The following is a 21,980-nucleotide window of genomic DNA, read 5'->3' as shown; positions in this document are numbered from 1 at the left end:
TATATTTTTTAAGTCTCCAGTAATGTAATCCTAGACAATTACAGTTTAAAGTTACATTATATGGTATTAGATAAGAATTATTTCTATCACTTTTACCATGAATTTCTATTCCTTCTTGATTATATTTACATGTGCTCAGTTCTGTTATTGGAGCACAAAACTGCAAAAATAAAAGAGAAAAAGATAATTTTTAAATATAAGTTTAAATGTGTGTGAAATTTATGTTTGTACATACTTTCTTGTGCGATTTATTATTAAGCGAAATAGACGAATTTCTAAGTTCTTTTGTCCATTGCCAAGGACATTCTTTTCCATTAGAACAACGACAAAGTCTTTCTGTTAAACTAGATACCCAAAATCGGTCATGAGTTACGCTACATACTGCATTTATTACACATTCATGCAAATCACTCTCTCCATTAATCTGTAGTAATATACATTACATATTTTTTTCTATATATAATATTTTATAAATATCTTCTATCCTATCTATATAATAATTGGATATACATACACCATTCGAGTACTTGAATGTAGTATTATTTAATTTATTGCTAATTATAACATAAGAACTAAAACATCTAGTTATTGTGAATAATAGGAAATAAATTAAAATAATCATTTTTATACATACAACTAAATTGATTTATAGAATCAATGTTGTATTAAAAATGAAAATAGGAACACTGCACTCTTGCACTCGTACCAGTGATGTATATAAAACTAATTAATATTTATTTTATACATCCTGAATTTTCTTTGTTTGCATATGCATTGAGGACTATTTATTTATTTATATTTATATTTATATCTATATTTATATTTATATTTATATTTAATATTTTGTTTATTCATTTTTAGTCTATGGAAGCTACGAAGACATTGTTACGTCATAGTTTGCGAAAAAAATTGGATGCAGCATTAGAATCAGAAACATATTTGCTGATACAGCATTGGTGTTCTGTAGAATGTCAAACTGCCATAAAGGCTTACATTGATGGAAAAGTGCAGTAAATATTTAAATGGTAATACTCCGTTTTATCTGTACATCTGTTTTTAGTTACTTGTAACTTATATACTAAGAAAGAAATAAGAGACTATTATTGTACAAGAAATGAAACAATTATTTTGGCGAAGTATTACATATGGCGGTAATAATTTTATAGTACATATAACAATATGCAAAGTGTAAATACATGTTTGTCATTTGTTATATATAATTTGTATATGAAGTTGTATAATACATTATTTCTTTATAAAAGAAGAATTGTTTCAAAGTTAGTTCTCACATTTATCATTTATTATTGAATATTGTATATAAAATTATAATGCATTATCAATGATACTCAAAATATGAAAATGACAATGAGTTCAATTAAAATATCTTCTAAAAAGACTTCAAAAAATTCAATTGTGTGCTACAGATGCCCAATGACTTTGAATGGAAGTACTAACGTCATATTCCAACATACCTAGTATTGTAAATTGGATTTGAAGATTAATAACGAGATAATTAGTTTGGGGAACGTTAAAGCGAGAAAAGAAGTCATGGATCTGGTGTGTCATTTTACATCAATCAACGCACGATTATTTTAAATTAAGATATAAAGTATAGAATCAATTATTTGGATGAACTATTTTAATATTAGATGATTTAGAATATGGATTTACATGCACGCATAATCACATACAATACAGATAAGGTATCTAATATTATTGTTTTGAATAATTTTTAAATTATGCTTTGCCCAAAAAATGTATAATTTACTGAAAAACAGAAAATACATATAGAGAATACAACCGATTTTACGCTTTAATATTTCATGTAAAAAGAAAAGTAAAAAATAAATGAAAAGATCATAAAATTACTCATGATACAAATGCATAATTAATTACATTATCCAAAACGATATTATACACCTTATTCTATATATGTGTGTATAAACTTTCCATAATATATTATTATTGTAGAATAAAATAGACAACCATTGTAAGCATTGGGGTGAATTTGTGTTCTTTGCACACACAACAATAAATTTTGAACAGAATGTAATTTTAAATTAAACACTAAAAAGTAATGTGTGATTCTTTTATACTGATATAATGTTGTGCCTTGGTCAGTTTATAAAAGGATAAAAACAAGCATAGATGTAGAAGAAGATATTTGTAATTACACTCTGAAAAAAGTACAAGAATAATTGAGTAACGATTAAAATAATTTTAAATATATCAAATTGCTTCCAGATAATTTTTATTCAATTGGTAATGTGCATCATTATATTTTTCGATTATTTATATTATTGTTTATGTATATTTCAAATATCAAATATTAAAAAATAATATATAAGTATATACGTATTTATAATATTGATTTAAACAATGCATTCATATCAAAAATGTTTTATGTCAAAAAGCAAAATATTGAACTATTTTATAATACAAATACTGTATTTTACTTCGATACTACATAAATCATGAATACGAAAAAAATATAAAACGAAGTTATTTTCAACTGATGCATACATATAATAAGATGATGTAACATTCTACACAAGTTCGGGAAAAAACTTTTTCAAGTAAAGTGAACGTATAACCTTTCTCGAATTTAACGTATGCGATGTTTTAGGGATCATAAGGGGCTATGAAATAAGACTCAAGGCAACATTGAGAAATTTCATTGAATACTGTTCAAAAACATGAAGTATGTTGTAAAGAATACAGTCGCTCTTGTACAAATGTTACACATGTAAGAATAAGCCATTCTAAAACATTGTATTATCATTGAATATAAAGCCCATACAAATATAAAGGAAATATTCACAAGCCAATTTACGTTTAGTATGTATTAAAAATATATAATCACCTATTTGTGTTCGTGCACGCACACGTGCGCGTATGTATGTAGTATATATTATATTTGAATTAGTAGTAAATATCTTTAACTGCATTATAATATTAGTTTCTCTTTTATCGATAGGCAACTTTAGGCATATCTTAAACGCGAATTCATACATCGAGAAGTTAAAAAATTTGAAGTTATAAACATCATAAAACAATTAACAAAAACTTTATTAATCGCTTTACAAGGGCAGCTATTTCTTGTAGGATCGGCAGTCTGGACATTTCATCAGAAAAGTCCTATTTCTTTTTTAAGGTTCACTTGTTTCCAAACTGGAAGTTCTTGAAACTCTTCTTTAGTCATACCTAATATTTCCTGTTAAAATACACGAAATATGTATCTCTTGTTATTAGAATTCATTTATCATTAATAATTTACAAAATATACTTGAAAATGTTGTTGAGATAAATACAGCTCCAGGTGTGTAGGATCAACTCCTTCTGGTAGTGGTCGTTGTAGTAATTGAGCCGGAGGGTACGTACTCTGCGTTAATCGAACCAACTCACTCTCTACAGTTAATACTTCTCCAGGATTTCGACCATCCTAATTACAAATTATTTGTTTGAAAGATATAATTTTAATAACGTTAGAAAATGTAAAAATACCTCTATATTTAATTCCGCTATGTCGTCGCGATATGTCCATGTAGGAAATAGATTTATAAATTGCAAAGGTTCAAGTCCAGCCCAGACTAGATAAATCGGATATTTATTAGTTTCTGGATGAATTCTTTGCCAATACTGCATAGCCATTGTCATTGCTGCTCTTCTTTCAGCTTGCCATCTAACTGCTTTACTACCGGACTGATCCTCTGCTCCGGTATTAGGCCACCAGCCTTGCCATATCCATAACTCGTTTTTGTTGTCCAATAAAAATAAGGCTATAATAATAATTTAATAAGTTTATAATGCGTTAGTCCTTCATAAAATTTTATAAATTACCTGGTTGATGAACTTGGTATAAATCTTCCTGTAGAAAAGGAAATGGAGTTGGTAAAGAAGCACGATGAGGACATAACATTTCTACAGATTTAAATTCTTTAGAAATGCTTGACAGATGAAACAGTCTTGGAGTATGTTCCTGTAATTGATCCTTTTCTAATGATACATACAGCTTTTTGTTCATTTGTCCCAGTGCTGTGCAATAAGATGTATCTTATTCATTATTTCCATGTGACAATATGTTAATACTAAACGTAAACTTTTCCCTACCATTAATGAATTCCTCTGGTTCCATTCCTTCATCAATTTCAAAAATTTCTATATCACCTTCAGATGTTAAACCAGTTTCTTGCGGACGATTCTTTTCTAATTTGGCTGCTGCATTAACTGCATGCTAGATATAAGTTAACATTGCATATATATATAAGAATTATTCCATCTAATATTTTGATTTTTGTACTATTCAAAATTCATTGTAATACGAAATTTAATAAGAATACCTGTTTAATATGAGGTAAAGAGTTAGATCCATGCCATACATAAATTTTGTTATTTTTAGTGTCTAATAATATAAGAGAACCTCTGCTACGTAATTGACGAGTACTACAAGGAATCTCTATTAAAGACACCTCTGACTCTAAAGTACCACGACATATATACAATCGCCATCGTTTGTCACATTTTACATTCGTTTTCTTGCCACTATGTACAATCATACCTCCAGAAAATAAATTGAGAAATGCAGCTGGTTCATATCCTTGAACTACACGAATCTATAAAGGTGTGCGTATAAATTTAAAATATTAATTCGAGTAATGTTTTTAATCTTCGTTAATAATTACCTGAGGTGCTTGATCGTTATCTAATTCTATAGTTAGTAACGCTGCAGCACCTTGTTCATTCAAAGATGCATTTTGCCCTTGCCAAATAAAATATACTGAGCGATCGCGTCCCTTTGCAGAATGTTTTGACGGTAAACCACTAAGCTCGCGACCTGGATAAAAAACAGTATAATACATCTCATTAAACTTATAAAACTAAGACATAACATATTTATCAGTATTTATGTATATTTTTTCAAATGTATTTATGTCAAAAATAGTAATAACATTTACCAGTAACTGTAACAGAATACATCCAATATACAATATAACTATCTGCAGAATGAAATTGTCCAACAGATGAATCATCCAGAAGACTATGTGAAAATTCATCAATATGCCACACTTTTATACCCATTGTCGTAACAATGAATTGCTTCATTTGCTGAAAAACAATGTATTTAATTATTGAAGAATGGTATATATACCATATAATTATTGTTTAATGTATATTATTAAGTAATAATTTTTATTACCTCATCGTCATACCAACCAGTGCCTCTGCCTAAATGAGTTCCTTCAAGAATCAAATCAACTGGAACAGTATTTTCTTCTAATAAATTATTAATATTACACACTTCTATAGTTACAGTTCCATCAACGTTCTCTTTACTCTTAGTACCTCGAATTCGTATTATACGAGAAACATTTGGCCAGTCAAGGAACTTTTCCCTGAAAAGTATTGTTTCAACATGTTGTGTTAATTTGGCAAGTAAACACCATTTAGGTCTGACTTTAGCAGATTTTAAGTCTATTTTTGACATGGTGCGTCTACCAATCATAGATGCCGCACTAATTGGGCACACAGTGCATTCTGAATAATCATATCCTTCTTGCCACATTTCTGTAGCAAGATGTGTAGCAAGTTTCTTTTTATCAGTTGAAGCTCCTTTACCACTCCATATATACATTTCGCTACCAAAATCAAATACTAGCACCTTATAAAAGAAAAAAATATAACTATAAATAATTAAATTAACTGTAAAAAATATATAAGATGATTCCGAAACTATGATTTAATCGGAAAGGAGATGCTTTCTCATGTAAAAGTAAGATAAAAATATAGAATAAAAGTTTTTCATATGAAGCTCTGATTACGTGCTTTTCAACTATACTGCGAGTTCGGAAACATCCCACATATCATGTTAAAATATCTACCTTATTTGGGTCGAGCATTTCAATTTTTGGTATAGTACCCCAATATTTTTCAAGTGGCACCAGTTCTTCATCTTTAATTTCGTATACCATATTTGTATCTATCATGAATGTTTCGTAAAGCTCATCTTCATCAGGATGTCCACCCTCAATGACTATTATTATTTATACAATGCTATTAATGTTTTACAAGATATTGTTACATCATATATGACACAATACTAGCTTACCATCTACGTTCTCATTTTCTGCACCAAGATAACTCCAGAATTTTTGTAGTTGACTTTTTGTGCAAGTTAATTTATCTTCATTAATAGTAATAACTTGAAATGTTTGGCAACCAAGATCCTTATTTTGCTGAATACTCAATGCAATTTCTGCACCTCGTGCTTTTTCGATAACATTACAATATTTCCCAATGTAATTATAAACCTCTGATTTTGTTACTAGAACAAAATTATCGCCACTATTTATGCTTTCTGCAACTGGCTCGACTAATCTCACTTGTACATGTCTCCGGCCTTTAATTAAAAGTAACATCAAGTCTTTGTATGGTTGTAATCTATTCGAAGAAATATTTGTATCTGTTACGTTCCTTAGTGTTATATTACTAAAGTCTTCAGTAGAAGCTAGGCCAGCTAAAGCTTCCATAGCTAATGATGAATTTTTAGCTACTGTAACATGGTACAATAACATAAATATTATAGTGTCACATATCAATTATTTAATATTCGATAAAGACTTACATTTTTCAACATTTAATTGTTTCATTACTTTTTCCGCAATACCAGTTCGTATCTCAGTATACTCTGATTTTAAGTCAGTACGAGCTGCAAGCGTTTTAAGTGGATTTCTAGACACAAACCGTCGTCGTTTCAATCGTATATTTCGCTTTTGAACTAATCTATAATAATATAAATATATGAGAACTTAGAACTTACTGTATGATTAACAATATTAGTAAAAAATAAAAGGTTTACAATTCAGATTGCGATGTAATCATGTCGAAATCGCTTTCATTTAAATCAACAGATTCAGCCTCGCATTTCTCTAATGAAATTCCAGTAAAGAAGGAGGTGAATGTCTCGTCGTCTATCTTAGGTACTGAGACAACAGGTGATACGTTCTTCCCCGTTTTCACTTCTTCAGCTATGACATACATTTTCAAGTAATGCTAATGGTGAAAGAAAAATACTCTGATATAACTCCAAAAATAACTATTCACTAACCACTGTCATCGCTTGCAGGTTCAGAGAAGCTTCCGCGTAATTTAATGCATGAATCTTTATTTGGACTAGTTGGAGTAGATACAGCATCTTTCATATATCCTGAAAATAAATGATGACATCCTTAATACCCTACTTAGGGATTTATGTTTAAAAACGCTGAAAACATCTTAAATAATATTACCTTTCTTTGCTCTAAATCGTTCAGGACGAGGGGTTTTTTTCTTTCTATCTATAATATTTCCTGTAGCTTCAATAAGCGGAGATGACGATCCTGGATCTAGGTTTTCCAATTGTTCTACCTTCATTTTACCAGCTACTGTAAACTTTGTTACATCTGGAGCTGCTATTCTTTTCTTCCAACCTTCTGTTGCAGATTCTAACTTTCCAAGACAATCTGCAAGTACTCCTTGTTTGATACTCAGTTCTTCCTTATTCAATGAATTGGAACATACTCCATCCTAATATCAATTTTAATTACTAATAGTAAATAATGCAATATGTTCTGATTTTGCAATAAAATTAATTTAATGTCATTTACCATTGAATTAGATGATTCGGAAGCTATACGTCGTTTCCAGTTTGTATTTCCGCTACGTTGTAGCGCAGCTAGTCGTTCTGCAATACTCATACTTGGGCCATCATTAATATCTATTGTCGGTATTGCCTGCGTTGCGCTACGACATAGTTCTGGAAGATGTACACCATGCTTTGGTATTATTGCACTATTCAACTCACATTCATTGGTTTTGTTGCTAATCGCGTGATGACTAACGCTCTTTGACAATGAAGTACACCTATAAGTAGTTAATTGTAATACATATATACGTCTACATCCATGCTTTTTTACATAATATAATCTTATCAGTAGTTGGAACAATAAATAGAAGGTTCGATGTCAGGTAAAAGCCATATTTGATAAAACATATTCTACTAAAAAGTGTAGCAAATTTTTTGATCATTTATGCAACTTCTACAAGCCTTATTAATATCTAACATTAAAAATATATTTATATTAATATAGAATTATATTTCATTTAATATAGTTTTTATAAATAGATAAATATAAAATCTGTTACCTGGTTTGTTTTGAAAAAATAGGATGACGATAAGGAGATGCAGCTTCAGCTTTTATGTTACATGTTTCATGACTTACAGAGAATGTCTCACCTCCAGATGTTTGAAGAGTTTCTTCGTATTTCTTAGATGTAGCAATTACAGTTTGAACATTATCTATGTTATTTAATGCAGATTTGATTTTTGTTCTATTTAATTCATCCTGAGTACTATATTTGTGAAAAGGCACTGTATACTTTTGTTTAATTTTATGTTGCCTACCTTCTATATGGTTATCTTTTTCACTATAGGCACAACTCAAACCACATTGCGTTGGATAATTATTTTCCATTATGCTCCCTATCTGTATATAACAGTTTATATTAAAACTAAAGTCCATATTTATATTAAATTATTTATTTTTCCTAGCCAAATATTACTATCTACCTTATTTTCTTCCAATTTTAAATTAGGTTTTAATTTAAAACGCGATGAAATATCACAACTTTCAGATGTCCGTTGTTCTAATTCTTCAGATTCTTTTTTAAGTACAGATTTTATTAATTTCATTCCTTCGAGTTCAAGATTTTTTGTTTGCGACGAATTATGCGCTTGTAACGCAACAGGTTTTAAAATGCTTTTCGGCAAATCACCTTAAAATTGAAATAATTAGAATATTGATAATTTATATTATACAAATATATGTTTCATAATAAACATACAAAACTTACTAGTATCTAATGAACATTGATTAATAGTATTTAATGGAGATATTCGAGATGCTACTTCGACTTCTTCGGATGTAACTGGTTGAGTTTTATAACGAGCAGCCGGCCGTCTGCGTGAATGTCTTTCTAATGGCATGGTATTTGATATTGAACTTTTTTCGGTATCAATTTTTTGATTGAACAAACGCACTCGTTCTGCCAAACTTAATTTAGAAGGATCAAATTCATCATCAGTTGTAGTTTCTGCCAAATTTGATTTTTTAACTGATGTGACATTGCGTTGATTTTGTAGAACTGCTTCCTGCACTTCTTGAAAAGTTATTGGTTGTGTGTTAAATCTATCATTTCCTTGATTCTTTCGATCTCTATATCGTTGTACACCATGTGAACCTTTATTCAGTGTTTTTTGAGACATGCCATCCTTTTCCTTAGAATTTGCCTTTTCGTGCAAAGTTTTAAAATGCAATGTCATTTTGGAAACACTGTTGCTGCGATGTACACTATTACTTTCTTGAATATTTCCATCATCTGCCTTTTCTTGCACACACAATATTTCATTATTTGAACCCTCTTTATCACTCATTCTAATGGAAACTGGAGTACTATTATCAATATTGTTATCTACAGGTCCATCTGAAATCACTTTATTTCCTTCTTTGCTTTCAAATACTATGACAGTTTGCTTTTCCTTGTCTGTGAATTTCTCTTTTATTGTGCTACAATTAAACACATTATTATTTTCTTATATGTTTTCTACAATTCAAAACAAGGAAATGTGATTTATATAAATTGTTATAAAATTTAAAAACAGTATTATTTTAAGCCTTACAATGCAAAAATGTTGTGACTTATAATCTAAATGTATACACACAAGAAGATTTAATAAGTACTTATCACTAAAACTTATAAATCTTTTTTCATTAGTAATCTATACTTTAGTTTATGCATACACTTCATACAAGTAAGTAGAAAACAGAAAAACACCTTAAATTTAATACCTTTTGTAAGTTTTGAGTTGTGTTCGAGAAAAAAAGACGTACTATCTTAAATCAGAAGTAACTTTTAGATGGACATACAGGTTGTGTGCATGCTCTGATTCTCTGTTTTCTGTAGCTTTTAGAATTGCTAGGTGATCTATAATTAAACTTGGCACAGATTCAACGTCTTGCCAAAGTTACATATTACTATACAGACTAAATACATAAACAAATGTATATGCTACAGAGTACTATATATATCACATTGATACACAATAATAAGTTAATAAAAATTATAGGATATATTTTAATGAAATCTTTAGCATAACAAAATCCTAACATAATTGTTGTTTTCTAGATATAAATAATATAAATAGATATAAAAGATATATTTGAAAAATATAATCCTTAATTTCATAAAAAGTAATCCCTATTATAAATGATGATAGCTTAATTCTTTAATATTACCTGTACAATTTGTCACAAGGAATAATAGAAGTCTTGGCACTCTCATCATCTAGAGAAGGAGCTGCTTTTAAATAGATGTTACTGGTTGTTAACTTCACTTGTGATTTTTCTTCTGATATAGCACCTACAGATATTAACTCAAGAGATCTTCGTTTGTTAAGTACACCAGTGAATTCATTAGGAATATTAGAAGGTTGTATATGTCCCACAGATTGTGCTCTTTTTCGCAAAAATAAATTTGTTGTTTCTGTACATATATCATCACTAATGACTGTTTCATCATATAAGTTTAAACGGACTCGCGATTCGTTGTCCCTATTGCCAGGTTGCTTTAATATAGGTCGTACAGCATCATTCTCCAACACTCCGCTTGTTCTATTTTGTAACGTACGATTTCTAAGCATTGACAATTTTTTTGGCGAAGTCAATTCTGTCTCATAGTTACATTCATCTTGTGAATTTTTTCGCGTACATTTCAAAATAGTCTTTTTAGGTTTATCATCATGTTCATCTGATTCTGTACTGGATTTCTTTTTTAGTATTGGTCGTGGTTCTAAAGATGGTGGATCACTACCAAATGATTCTTCTCTACTATGCTTTTTCTTTAGGATTGGCCTTACTTCAGAACTATCAAGTATTTCCGGACCAGTGACGTTTGTTGCATCCATTGTAATGGTCACGTGATGATTAACAGTAGTCATTCGTTGACTATTTGTAGATTTTCTTTTAAGTATACCTTGTGGTTCTGCAGAACCAACCTGACGATCTTCTCTATCATCTTCTCTAGATGATTTTCGTTTTAATATTGAAGTAGGCTGAGGATCTGGACTTTGATCCCTTTTAATAATTTCATCCAAAGATGATCGTCTTTGATTTTTTAATATCGGCCTGAATTCAGAATAAGTATTGTCAGTAGACGAAATATCGGGTGAACAACTCCGCCGTCGAAGTATTTCACTTTCATCCAAACTACTTCGCTTTTTTAAAATACCATGTTTTTTATGTGTTAGTTCCCTAACAGATGGTGAAAATGTTACAGGCAGAACTGTATGATTCACAATGGTAGATATATTTTGGCCTGTATCAATATCAGACATCTTATGTTTAAGAATTGAAACCGGTGTATGTTGATGACTTAAAGATCCATCTTGAGAGTGTTCATCATTTGATTTTTTCAAAATAGAACTTTTTCTTGGAGATAATTGTAATGCACGCGTATTATTCGTGCTGTTTTCTGTGACTTGACATGGAGTATTAGATGAACGATTTTCCAATCGTAATCCATAATTTGTTGGCAAATTTGACTGTGATTTAAGCCTTTCTACGCGTTCTATTGCAGATTTTGTTAACGCTGTTAATGCATCAACTCTTCGCGAAACTTCTGAATCACTATGTCCGCCATTACTGCGAAATTAAATTATATAACGATTTCAAATGTTAGTGTAAATTATAAAAGCTACACCATAAAAATATTAACAAACACAACTACCTAGTTCGTTGTATATTTGAATGTTTAATGTTTGCAGGAGAATTCAATGAAGGCAATGTATAAGTTTTTGAACAATTTTCTTTAACTTTCGAGCAAGTGATTTTTGAGTCAAAAGGCATTTTACTTAGATTAGTTGCTTGATGTTGATTACTAGAATATGAAGTAGATATTGTATCAGATATGTAGCCTTGTTTATTTGATTGTCTTCTAGTTTGTCTAATATTACATTCAGCTAAAACATACAAAAATTTTTAATAAAGTAAAATTTTTAGTAAAGTAGAAAATAAATATTCTTAGATCACTTACATTGATTTGAACGATCTCCTGTTGCTGTTTCCACATTAAATGACCGATTTAAATATGATTTTCTTTTGTAACTTTTATCCCTTTCTCGTGGCGAATTTGTAATACTACTATTACTTGATATTGGATGTTCCTGTATAATATTGTTAGGTATTGTATAATATATTAATATATCTATATTCTATAATCACAGTAGATATGATAACTCACATCTTTAATTGATAAGCTAGTACTAGGTTGGAGGCCCAAGGGTGTAGAATTTTCTGACATACCTAATCTTCTTGATAACACTGTTCCACCTATATAAATGCAGTAATTACTATAAATTATGAAGCACATACATATGCAGATATTAAATTATATCGATCTATTTAAAATAGCTATAATAAGTAACTTACCATTAGGTGATATAATGGAGGCAGCTCGTAATCTAGAAGCTTTTGTTTCACGAACTGATGCCGTTTTATATAATGTAAGATTCTTACTACTCTCCTTATTTTCTGATCTTGAAATCAATCGACTATTTTTTTCCAACATGGGGCTACGACTTTTATTCTCTATTACAGAAAACATTGACAATTGTTGATATCAAACTGAAGTACATTACATATATCCCAAAAACTGTACTTTTTGGCAATTGTTTTTTGTACCAATAATATATAATATAGAACTTATTGAGAGAATTAAAAATATATGGACTATATTTACTATTATTTAAAATACTTACTATTTATGTTACAAGATGTTATATTCTTTTTAATTGGACATTCTGAATTTTGTTGATTATTATGTACTTCATTATAGTGACAACAAATATTATGATTTTCATATTGTGTGGAATTATTTTGTGTTTTATTTGAAGTTCCTTCACTGGTTGCCATTAAAACTGTGGCTCCAGCAGCTACCATTCCTAAAAGCAAATAGTTATTATATCTAATATTTCTAAAGATGATTCTTATTATTACTTAATTATACATACACAAACATATTTAATTTCTTGAGATCCAAAAGTATAGGTTATATAGGAGATAAATATAAATATAAAATTAAAAATTTTTGTGATTTTTGATAATATAATAATATTATATATTTTAATAAATAAAAATAATAATCGCAAACGTTTTGACAGTAATTCATTTATTCCTTATCAGTTTAGAACATATGTATACATAGTTTTGAATCTAAAAATAATGTTAACAAAAATTTTCACCTGTTTCAAAACTGAAATTTAACCATACATATTGTTACAAAATATAATACGAAAGATTCTTATTGAAAAAAGGTAACTCTATATTTGTTAAATTTAATGATATTTAAAATGTTTACAATGTTCTAATGTTATACAGTATGAATTATAACAAAAACTCTCCTCACACTTACTGATCTAATATAACTTTTGTTTCATTGCAGCTGTATGACGATTTCAAAAAACAAATTTACAAATAATCAAGAACGCAACCAGTGACGCAGATCAGTTATGTCGTTATCACAGCTATTCGATAAGTACTACTTATAAAATACATATAAAAAGCACCCATTAAAATCGGGCAAATATACAAAATATGTGAAATTCAAGTTTTATCGTAGACAAAAATTTTACAACGGAAAGAAAAATTCGTTCGCAGGAAAGATTGCACAGGTATTAGTCATTACAATTTCTCTCACTCATAACGAAGTAGTACGAATGAAACCGAAGGTAGATATTAAGTGAAACCAGATGGCGTTACTTGAATTAAATAAATATATATTGTTATAAAAGAATAAAAGATAACACATGTATAATTCATTGGAAAATACTCAAATTTTTTAAAAACTTAAGATTTGTCTACTTCCTTTTACTGCTATACGTTTTAATATCCTCTAATTAATGTAAGAAAAAATATTCCATAACATAAGTCGAAAATTGAAATTGGAATTACGTATACAAACATTGTATACATAATTTATTGAAAATGTCATTTTCAAAATGATTTTAAAACATTAATTTTATGTAAATCATGTTGTAAGTATTAATGTTTTGTTTACAATTAAATGCCTGAATATTGAAATAGAATGTAATTTCATTATGCAATAATTGAAGAAAATAGTAATAAATATTTGAAGTATTTGTTGTGTCAAATACATAGTATAGTCATAATTTTGATCTTTTTATAGGAAAATGATATTTCAAACCACTTTATGTTGAAATAACTGAAACATGGACAATACAGAATTATTATTCTTTGATACCTTTTCACATGATATTTCTGAAGTAAGTGTTAGGTTATTTTGTTTGTTTCAGGTGTAATATAATAATTTCAATAAAACTATTTGTTTATTTCAGGAGCTTAATCTAGATTTAGTACAATTTCCAAAACCTGTTTATATAAGTGAAGTTAGAATTATTCCATTAGGTGCTAGAGTACAAGCTGATTTTCCTGGAGGTGTTCGTTTAGGGTATTGAGTTATTTCATAAAAGTTATATATCAAGATAAAAAATTATTTTCTTTTAAATAAATTATTCTATTTCTTTTACGTATGTTAGGGCTACAAATCCATCTCAATTTGAAATTGAATTTTTTGTAAATGATTTAAGTAAACCTGGTGCTTCTACATTTGAATCACTTGGGGAGTTGGAATATAAGCAAAATATTCATATTCAATTAGAATGTGAAAGAAAACAAATACCAACAGATGGATTGGTATTAAGAGGCTGGTATACTACCATTACTTTAGCAGTATATGGAACATTAACAAAATCTTTAAATAATCCACAAGAAGTTGTTAGTTCGGCTGCTGGTTCTGCAGCTTGTGTTAGTGGGTTGGAAGAAGTTGTAGAAAATACTACTCAAATTTCAGAGCAACAATCCGAATGGTACTATGAAAATCAAGCACAAACAAACTCAAATGTAAGTTACTATATATATGTATATATACACGTATATATAAATTAGACGCATATGCACACACATATTTATAAATTTATAAGACTTAATTTGGGAATAATAATTGTAAAAGATTTATATGGAATTTATAGGAAACATGTGTAGCAGCAACGCCCCCTCCTTCTATACAACCAATTCAAATAGTAGAATCATCTAGAAATTCAACATCAGATACTGGAAAGACAGAAATGGGACATTGGGAGGAAGATGCTACAAACAGCACTTTAAAATCTACGAAACGCCCTTCTTCACCACCTTCTGAATCTTTAGTTTCTTTAAGTCCTGAAAGTATATCGGCTGAAGAAGAAGAAGCAGAACAGGATGGTGGTGAACAAGAAACTGGAGAACCTTTTGAGCCTATATTATCTGATGAAGATATAATGGCAGATGATATACCACCTACTGTAGAATATGAATGTGAAAATATTCAGCTAAATAATATTTATTCCATAACACCACCTGATCTGTTTGAATTAGAAGAATCATTGAATGTTGTTGAAGAATGCCACAATAACAAAGAAATGTTGGATAAGATTCATGAAATATTTCAATCTATATCAAAATCAGTTTTACATTTTAATAATGCTTCAGGTCAAGAAAAAGAGGCATTTGTTCACAATTGCGAATCTTTATGCGCAATACTTAGTCCTTTTCATTTGAATAATACGGATTTTAATGATTTGACTAATATCGTAAATGCTGGTTTGGATATGGACCTTGCATGTGCTCAACCTCAACCAGCTTACAAAGTTCGCCATGTTAAAGTTGGTGTACGATTAGCAGAAACTTTATGTAAACTTCCGCAAGGTCCAGATATTCTATTAAAAGTAGATGCACCTTATAAATTATTAGCGCTATGTATGCGCGAAAATGTAGCACTTCCTGTGAAACTTTCCGCTCTTCGTACATTGGATGCTGCATTAATAAGTCCAATAATTGTTCGAGAATTTCTTATATCAAAAAGTAATTTATATAAAAACGCCTTAATGATGTTAGATACAGCAAAGTTAGCGAGATTAAAATATGCTTTAAGTTCTTTATTAAGGAAAGTTCACACATATGAATTTCTTGATGAAATGAAAGAAATTGATGAGTTGGCTATTACTGAATTAACAAATACATATATATGTTCACCTACATTAATGGCTCAACCAAAACGGCAACTTCCAGCTGGAGTACAAATGGAATTTGAACGGGAGCATAATCGAAATCCTCGATGTCATCTGATAGCATATTTTGAATATCATAAACTTTTATATCATATTCTATTTGCTCTTACTTCTCCAAAATCAGATTTAAATTTAATTAAAGCTACTCGACGTTTCCTCTTACGTATTTCTGATACAAAAGAAGGCTTATTATATTTATTAAAAGAACCAGAAGTTACCAAATTAATTTTAAAAGCTTTGAAATGTGATTTACCTGGTGCAGGATTGGTCTTAGCTTGGCGTCTTCAAGTTGTACAATGTTTATTACATTTAAAATATCAACCTTCAGACTGGATGGCTTTAAAAAAACTTCATTCTTTCTTAATATTTCCTGAAGGTTTACAAGCTGTAATAACAGTACTTTCTAAAGGAGAATTTATTGAAATTTTAATCCCCTATCTTTCTGACTCAAATTTGTGTGAATTCTCTGCAGAAATTATATCAGCAACAATTCGCTATTCTGACCGAATAGAGGTATTTCAAAATCGCGCTGGAATTATTTTAGAAAAATCACGAACGCAAGCTGTATTGAAAGATGTTACATCATATCTGTCAACAGCAGCGCAGCCATCTCATTGGAATTATGGGGATGTCTCACCACTTGTTGCATGCATTAGAAAAAATGCAGATAAAGCAGCTTCTCTTCCAGGACAATTAATTACAGCATGTAGAATTTTATATTATCTTGTCTTTCCTTCAAATAATGATGTGGATCCAATGGAACCTTATATTGAATTAAAATACAGGAATGCATTAACTCAATTGTTTGCTGCTGATGGTTTGACAGCTCTTATTGCAGTTATGGCAAATATTTCGGAATTCTATGAACAACCATTTTTACATCGTGCAGCTCTAACAGGCAGGAGAGGCTTAGCATTGGTTGCATTACTTCTTCCATGTGTCAGATTAACAAGAGCATTATTGGAACGTCTTGTGAAGTGTATGGCTACAGATTTCAAAGATCTAACAGCTGTAATACCATTACTTGGCGTTTATTCATTAGTAGAAGCTATTCCTCCTATTCGAATTGTTCAAACTTTATCTGAGGAAATAGTAGGGACACTTTTAGTATTTACACAGGCTGTGGATTCAGATGGATCTGGAAATGTAGCAAAATCATTATGGACTCAAATGTTAGGCGAAGTTCTCAAGATGGTTTCTCTAAGCCCATGTAATTTCATGCCAGGCTTGAAACTTTTAACACGTTTATTACCACCTGTTTTAACTTCAAAACAAACAATGCTGACTGAAGATGCTACCCGAGTTTTAGGTCTTAGAAAACTATGGTCTGCGCATTTGCAGGCACAAGCTAATAATTTAACTGAAACATTACGATTGCTTTGTGCCAGTTGGAATAAAGATTTATTAATTCTCCTCTCAAAAGTATGCAAGCAATTAAGTGATTTAGCAGCACCTACAGCACTACTCGTAGGTAGATGTTTATTAGATGGTGTAATAGCTGCTACACCACTAGAAAGTAATGTCTTAATTCTTGCTTTACTTAGTGAACTTGCAAGACATGCACCTATGAAGGCTACTTTGTTAACTTTAACTAGTCCTGCATCTAGAGCACAAGTTAAATCTGACCAAAAATATCCACCTGTTATTGAAATGATGTGCACTGCACTTAAAAATACAAACGATGTTAGGATGCAATATGAAATTTTAGATATCTTTGAAACATTGTGTGATTGTACACTAAGTCTTATGCAAGAAGATGTCAATGAACCATTTGAAAAAAGACTCACTCATTCAGTACCAAGTAAAGAACCACTTTTATCTATTTTAGCTGTATTAATTGATATATTAGCAACTAGCACAAAATTCGAACCCGATATATTACGAAGTACACTTCGTATACTTTTGTCTCTTATTAGTCATAATTATGGTTTATATCACGTAAAAAGTTGTTTAGAAAATAATCCTGATGCATTACGGTCATTATTAGACCATATTTTGGTATTTGAAGATCCAGAAGCTCAACCTGTTATAGATTTAACTATAATGTTTTTAGAAAATTTAATTGCGTCTGAATCACAAGGAAGATCTTTGTATTTACGTATACAGCAATTAGCAGCTTTAATATTATGGGATAAGAATGATCATCCTTTGGAAAAGATAAAACGTGCACAAGAATTAGTTGAAATCTTAAAATCTGCAGAAGATAAAGAAGAAAAAGAACCAATTCCAGAAATGTTAGAGCCGTTATTGCCAACTCCTGAAGCTCTATTGAATCAATTTTCTCAACGATGTTTGGGTACTCCAGATTTTGCTTCCAAACGGCCAAAGAAATTTACATTTATGTGTCCAAATCAAGCTCCAAATGAAAATACAGTAGATTTATTGGCGCTAGCAGCTGAACTGCTTCCTACTGACTTTAATTTGCTAACAGAAGCTCAAAATTTATGTTCTAAAACCCCACCTGATGATGCTACACAACCATTGCAATCAAAAGCTCAAACTGATGATCAAGAAAATAGAGATGTACAAAAACAAACAACATCTCCTGTTTCTAAAGTAAAACAACCATTCGGTAAATTGCACATATTTGTTATATGTTTGTTTAGGTTGTAATTATTTATATTGGCGCAAAATTGGTAAAAATTTAATTAAAAAACTTTCCTTCACAGTTACACCTATGCGAGGTCGAACACAATTCACTAATTCTTTAAGAGGAGCACCAGTAGTGGGAAGTGTAGGCAGAGGAGCAGATCCATTTAGATCAAGACCACCAAATACTTCACGACCACCTTCCCTTCATGTAGATGATTTTGTAGCATTAGAAACATGTGGAGCACAACCAACTGGACCTACAGGATATAATAAACTTAGCATTCGTGGCACATGTCCTTCACGAGCAATCAACACAGGAACAAGGAGTCGTCCTTGGACGCAAGAAACTCGTCCTTCTTATCTCCGCTAATTTGCTTTAAAATTCTAATGTTCATTAATGATTTGATATCTTTAGGGTATCACTATATTAGATAGACCGATTTAATTATTTTAAGTACTACTACAAATAATTATCTGCATACATAGGTATAAAATGAAAACATGTAAAAATATTTGTTTATGTAGAAATTTTATTTTACAACGATGTAACTATTTCAAGTCAATATGAATCTAGATTGATGTAAAAATAGAATTCTAAACAAAAGAAAGATTCATCTTGATATTTCAAATATATCACCTTGCACTTTCTCTTTCCAATTTTCATATTTTATTTTAAAGTTGTTATAATCTTTCATAATTTCATTAATTGCTTTATACTTGTAGTTACCCTAAAATATTAGTAAATATTGAATTAGATCATTATGAATTATACATATTTCAGTTATTTTAAAAATAATTTATATACCTTATTTTTAATCATTTCCAATACTAATTCTTCGAATTTTTCTAAAGTATTCAATATTCCTTGCGATGGTTCAATTCTATTCTTCAATATGTAGTTCATTAAATACAACACATAAGCAAAGTTTTTAAAACTACATGCATTGAACATTAATGTTTCTAAAATCACATAATTTGGTACATAGCCAATGGTATCCATTTGTTCTAAAAGTTCTCTTCCATCCTTGTGCATTCTGCATCCAATAGCTAATGCTCCAAATGTAACAATATTTGGTATCAAATGATGAATTTGAATATCATTGAGTACATCCTATAATGTAATATAAATAATTGATATTATTTACATATTACTTACTAAGAATAAATTTCATTAAATTATAACTACTTACTTTAGCAGCTTGATATTCTTTTCTTAAACATCTTCTTTTAATAAGTATATTAAAAAAAGTTATATCAAATTTTAGTTCATTTTTAACAATATATTTACAAAAAGATTTTTCTGATTCTACTGTAGGTGGCAGTAAATCCAACATTAATGTTAGTGTCTTTTTATCAGGTTGCACATTATCATGTTTCATACGTTTTAATAACTTATCAATTCCGCCAAATAAGAATAATCTATTTTCTTGTAATATGTCATTTAAATTTAGGGTTGATGGTAGATTTTTATCAATTGTATCTATATTTAGCTCTTGTTGTTGTCTAGGATTATTATTATTTGAGATAAAATAATTATTCTTCCTAAGTACTGAAATAAGTGAAGTAGTTAATACTGGTGGAAAATCTAATAAATCTGGCCTTCCTGTTTCACTGAGTTGAATCTGAGTTTCTATAAATTCTGGTACTATAATATCATTTACTTTTAAATCACCAAATTTTGTATCTCTGATTGTCCTTAAAAGAAGATTATAATGAAATATAGTTGGCCGTATTTTACTTATTCTCATCTTATGCCACAAAATTAAACCATATTTTAGTCCATTTTCTTTATCACCGATTATTGCATGAAACAAAGCAGCAATTACATTCTGTGTAAAAATGTTTTTATCCCTTGCTTCATCTGCTATTTCAAAAGCAATCAAAATTTGGTTATGACAACTATATGCTCTAATGAGAGTTGCATAATTTATATCAGTCAAATCTATGTTTCTCTTATAAAAATATTCTCGTAAAAATGACAAGTGATTTAATGCTTTTTGTGTATCATTTGTTGTAGCACAAGCATTAAGTAAACTAGTATATATAGACGCACTAGGAGTTAAACCCCTTTCTTTTAGGTTTTTAAATAATTTAAAACATTGTTTAACATCACCTTGTCGAGAAAAACTAGAAAGTAATAGTCTATATATATATAAATTAGGTTTATCACCATTTTCTTTCATTAAGTCTAATATGTTCAGAGCCAACTGTAAATTTTTTTTATATAAGTGAGATTTAATAAGTGTACAATAGTCTCTATGACTTAATCTTTGTCTCTTTGGAGGTATAACTTTTTCTGCGTATTTTCTTTCTTCTCTTTCTGCTTTATCCAATTCAATTTTTTCATACTCCTCATATGAAAGATTTCCAAATGTATTATTATCTTCTGACAATGTTCTATAACATTTTTTATTATAAATTGGAAAATGTGAAAGACTATCTTTATTTAGTGCATTTAAAATATATTTTTTACCACACTGGTTTTTATCACAACATAACCATGAATATGTTCTATTATTGGTATAATTAATATAATTATATATTTGTAATGAATATAAAAATTGTTTCGTTTGTTTAATGTAATAATAACGATCAATTACATAACCTATAATAGTTTTTGCTTTTGGAAAACAACTTTTTTTCGAAGAAAACATAATTAACAAGTTAATAAAATGTCTTAGTTAATATGTTTAAGCTAGATCCATACCAATAAGATATTTCCTTCTGTCTTATTATTTGTTATTGCATGTCTTTTAGTTCTATTAGTTTTAATGGTTGTCGTTTCCAAAACAAATATCTAAAATATAAATACTATATAGTAATTAAAACATATTCCTATATATTTTTTTTCTTTCTATAAAGAAAAGAAAATTATAATAGCATTTTATTATTATCAAAGGGAGAATTTTTTTTCTGTTATTATGAGAGATAAAAGAAAAATTTTGAAATAAAGGTTATGAAATATATCCATATATATTAAAAAGTTAAATCATAAAATATTACATTAATCTACTTACATTCATATGTTACATAGAAAACAATAAATATTTCAATTATTTAATTAACAATGTTTAGTTACAATGAAATGGCACACTAGCGCTACGTACAACTACAACCTTACAACTATTCATAACGGTACAGTGGTAAAGCCAGTAGCTGCTAGTACTGCTAG

At 29.4% G+C, this 21,980-nt stretch overlaps 4 protein-coding genes across 14 annotated transcripts in view; 2 read left to right on the top strand and 2 right to left on the bottom strand.

The window, feature by feature from the left end:
* The window catches only part of LOC100645254, a 9,091-nt gene extending 6,263 nt beyond the window's left edge, over positions 1-2,828 (top strand). For 4 of the 5 annotated variants that reach the window (XM_048409769.1, XM_048409768.1, XM_048409766.1 and 1 more), the window contains 2 exons: positions 862-1,025; positions 1,425-2,828. In XM_048409769.1, coding sequence (XP_048265726.1) covers positions 862-1,014 — 153 coding nt within the window. In that variant the 3' untranslated portion in view covers positions 1,015-1,025; positions 1,425-2,828. Of the gene's footprint in view, positions 1-861; positions 1,376-1,424 lie in introns of those variants that run through there. The other variant, XM_020864970.2, reaches the window with a different exon arrangement.
* LOC100645130 (supervillin) lies at positions 2,661-13,642 on the bottom strand. 4 transcript variants are annotated; one of them, XM_048409758.1, is made up of 27 exons: positions 13,504-13,642; positions 12,851-13,033; positions 12,522-12,680; positions 12,334-12,422; positions 12,127-12,256; positions 11,821-12,052; positions 10,332-11,735; positions 8,890-9,602; positions 8,606-8,811; positions 8,441-8,522; positions 8,182-8,335; positions 7,644-7,899; positions 7,287-7,563; positions 7,106-7,204; positions 6,857-7,025; positions 6,623-6,780; positions 6,107-6,550; positions 5,880-6,031; positions 5,198-5,659; positions 4,956-5,106; positions 4,683-4,834; positions 4,341-4,613; positions 4,111-4,234; positions 3,841-4,035; positions 3,505-3,779; positions 3,287-3,442; positions 2,661-3,214 (listed from the first exon to the last, which is right to left on the bottom strand). In XM_048409758.1, exons 2-27 carry the CDS (start codon positions 13,029-13,031, stop codon positions 3,128-3,130), a joined length of 6,780 nt encoding a protein of 2,259 aa, XP_048265715.1. In that variant the 5' UTR covers positions 13,032-13,033; positions 13,504-13,642; the 3' UTR covers positions 2,661-3,127. The 4 variants fall into 4 exon arrangements, with proteins under 4 accessions (XP_048265715.1, XP_048265713.1, XP_020720628.1 ...); XM_048409756.1 differs by adding an exon at positions 13,103-13,304 and having other exon boundaries at positions 8,182-8,522; positions 13,504-13,606; XM_020864969.2 differs by having other exon boundaries at positions 8,182-8,522.
* On the top strand, positions 13,629-19,439 carry LOC100645381 (protein virilizer). 2 transcript variants are annotated; one of them, XM_012312443.2, is made up of 6 exons: positions 13,629-13,762; positions 14,278-14,374; positions 14,447-14,559; positions 14,648-15,011; positions 15,140-18,788; positions 18,886-19,439. In XM_012312443.2, the coding sequence occupies exons 2-6, from the start codon at positions 14,321-14,323 to the stop codon at positions 19,176-19,178; spliced, it is 4,473 nt and encodes a 1,490-aa protein (XP_012167833.2). In that variant the 5' UTR covers positions 13,629-13,762; positions 14,278-14,320; the 3' UTR covers positions 19,179-19,439. The 2 variants fall into 2 exon arrangements, with proteins under 2 accessions (XP_012167833.2, XP_003398186.2); XM_003398138.4 differs by lacking the exon at positions 13,629-13,762 and adding an exon at positions 13,875-14,125.
* LOC100645602 (pentatricopeptide repeat-containing protein 1, mitochondrial) lies at positions 19,319-21,980 on the bottom strand. Of its 3 annotated transcripts, none has more exons than XM_003398140.4 (4): positions 21,826-21,980; positions 19,999-21,605; positions 19,614-19,919; positions 19,319-19,536 (listed from the first exon to the last, which is right to left on the bottom strand). In XM_003398140.4, exons 2-4 carry the CDS (start codon positions 21,460-21,462, stop codon positions 19,420-19,422), a joined length of 1,887 nt encoding a protein of 628 aa, XP_003398188.2. In that variant the 5' UTR covers positions 21,463-21,605; positions 21,826-21,980; the 3' UTR covers positions 19,319-19,419. The 3 variants fall into 3 exon arrangements, with proteins under 3 accessions (XP_003398188.2, XP_048265732.1, XP_020720630.2); XM_048409775.1 differs by having other exon boundaries at positions 19,999-21,619; positions 21,826-21,962; XM_020864971.2 differs by having other exon boundaries at positions 19,999-21,205; positions 21,826-21,962.

The sequence above is a fragment of the Bombus terrestris genome, chromosome 10 (genome assembly GCF_910591885.1).
Source record: "Bombus terrestris chromosome 10, iyBomTerr1.2, whole genome shotgun sequence".
In the NCBI taxonomy this organism is placed as follows: domain Eukaryota; kingdom Metazoa; phylum Arthropoda; class Insecta; order Hymenoptera; family Apidae; genus Bombus; species Bombus terrestris.
Note: the sequence above shows the minus strand (reverse complement) of the source record. Positions and strands in the feature narration are given on the sequence as shown.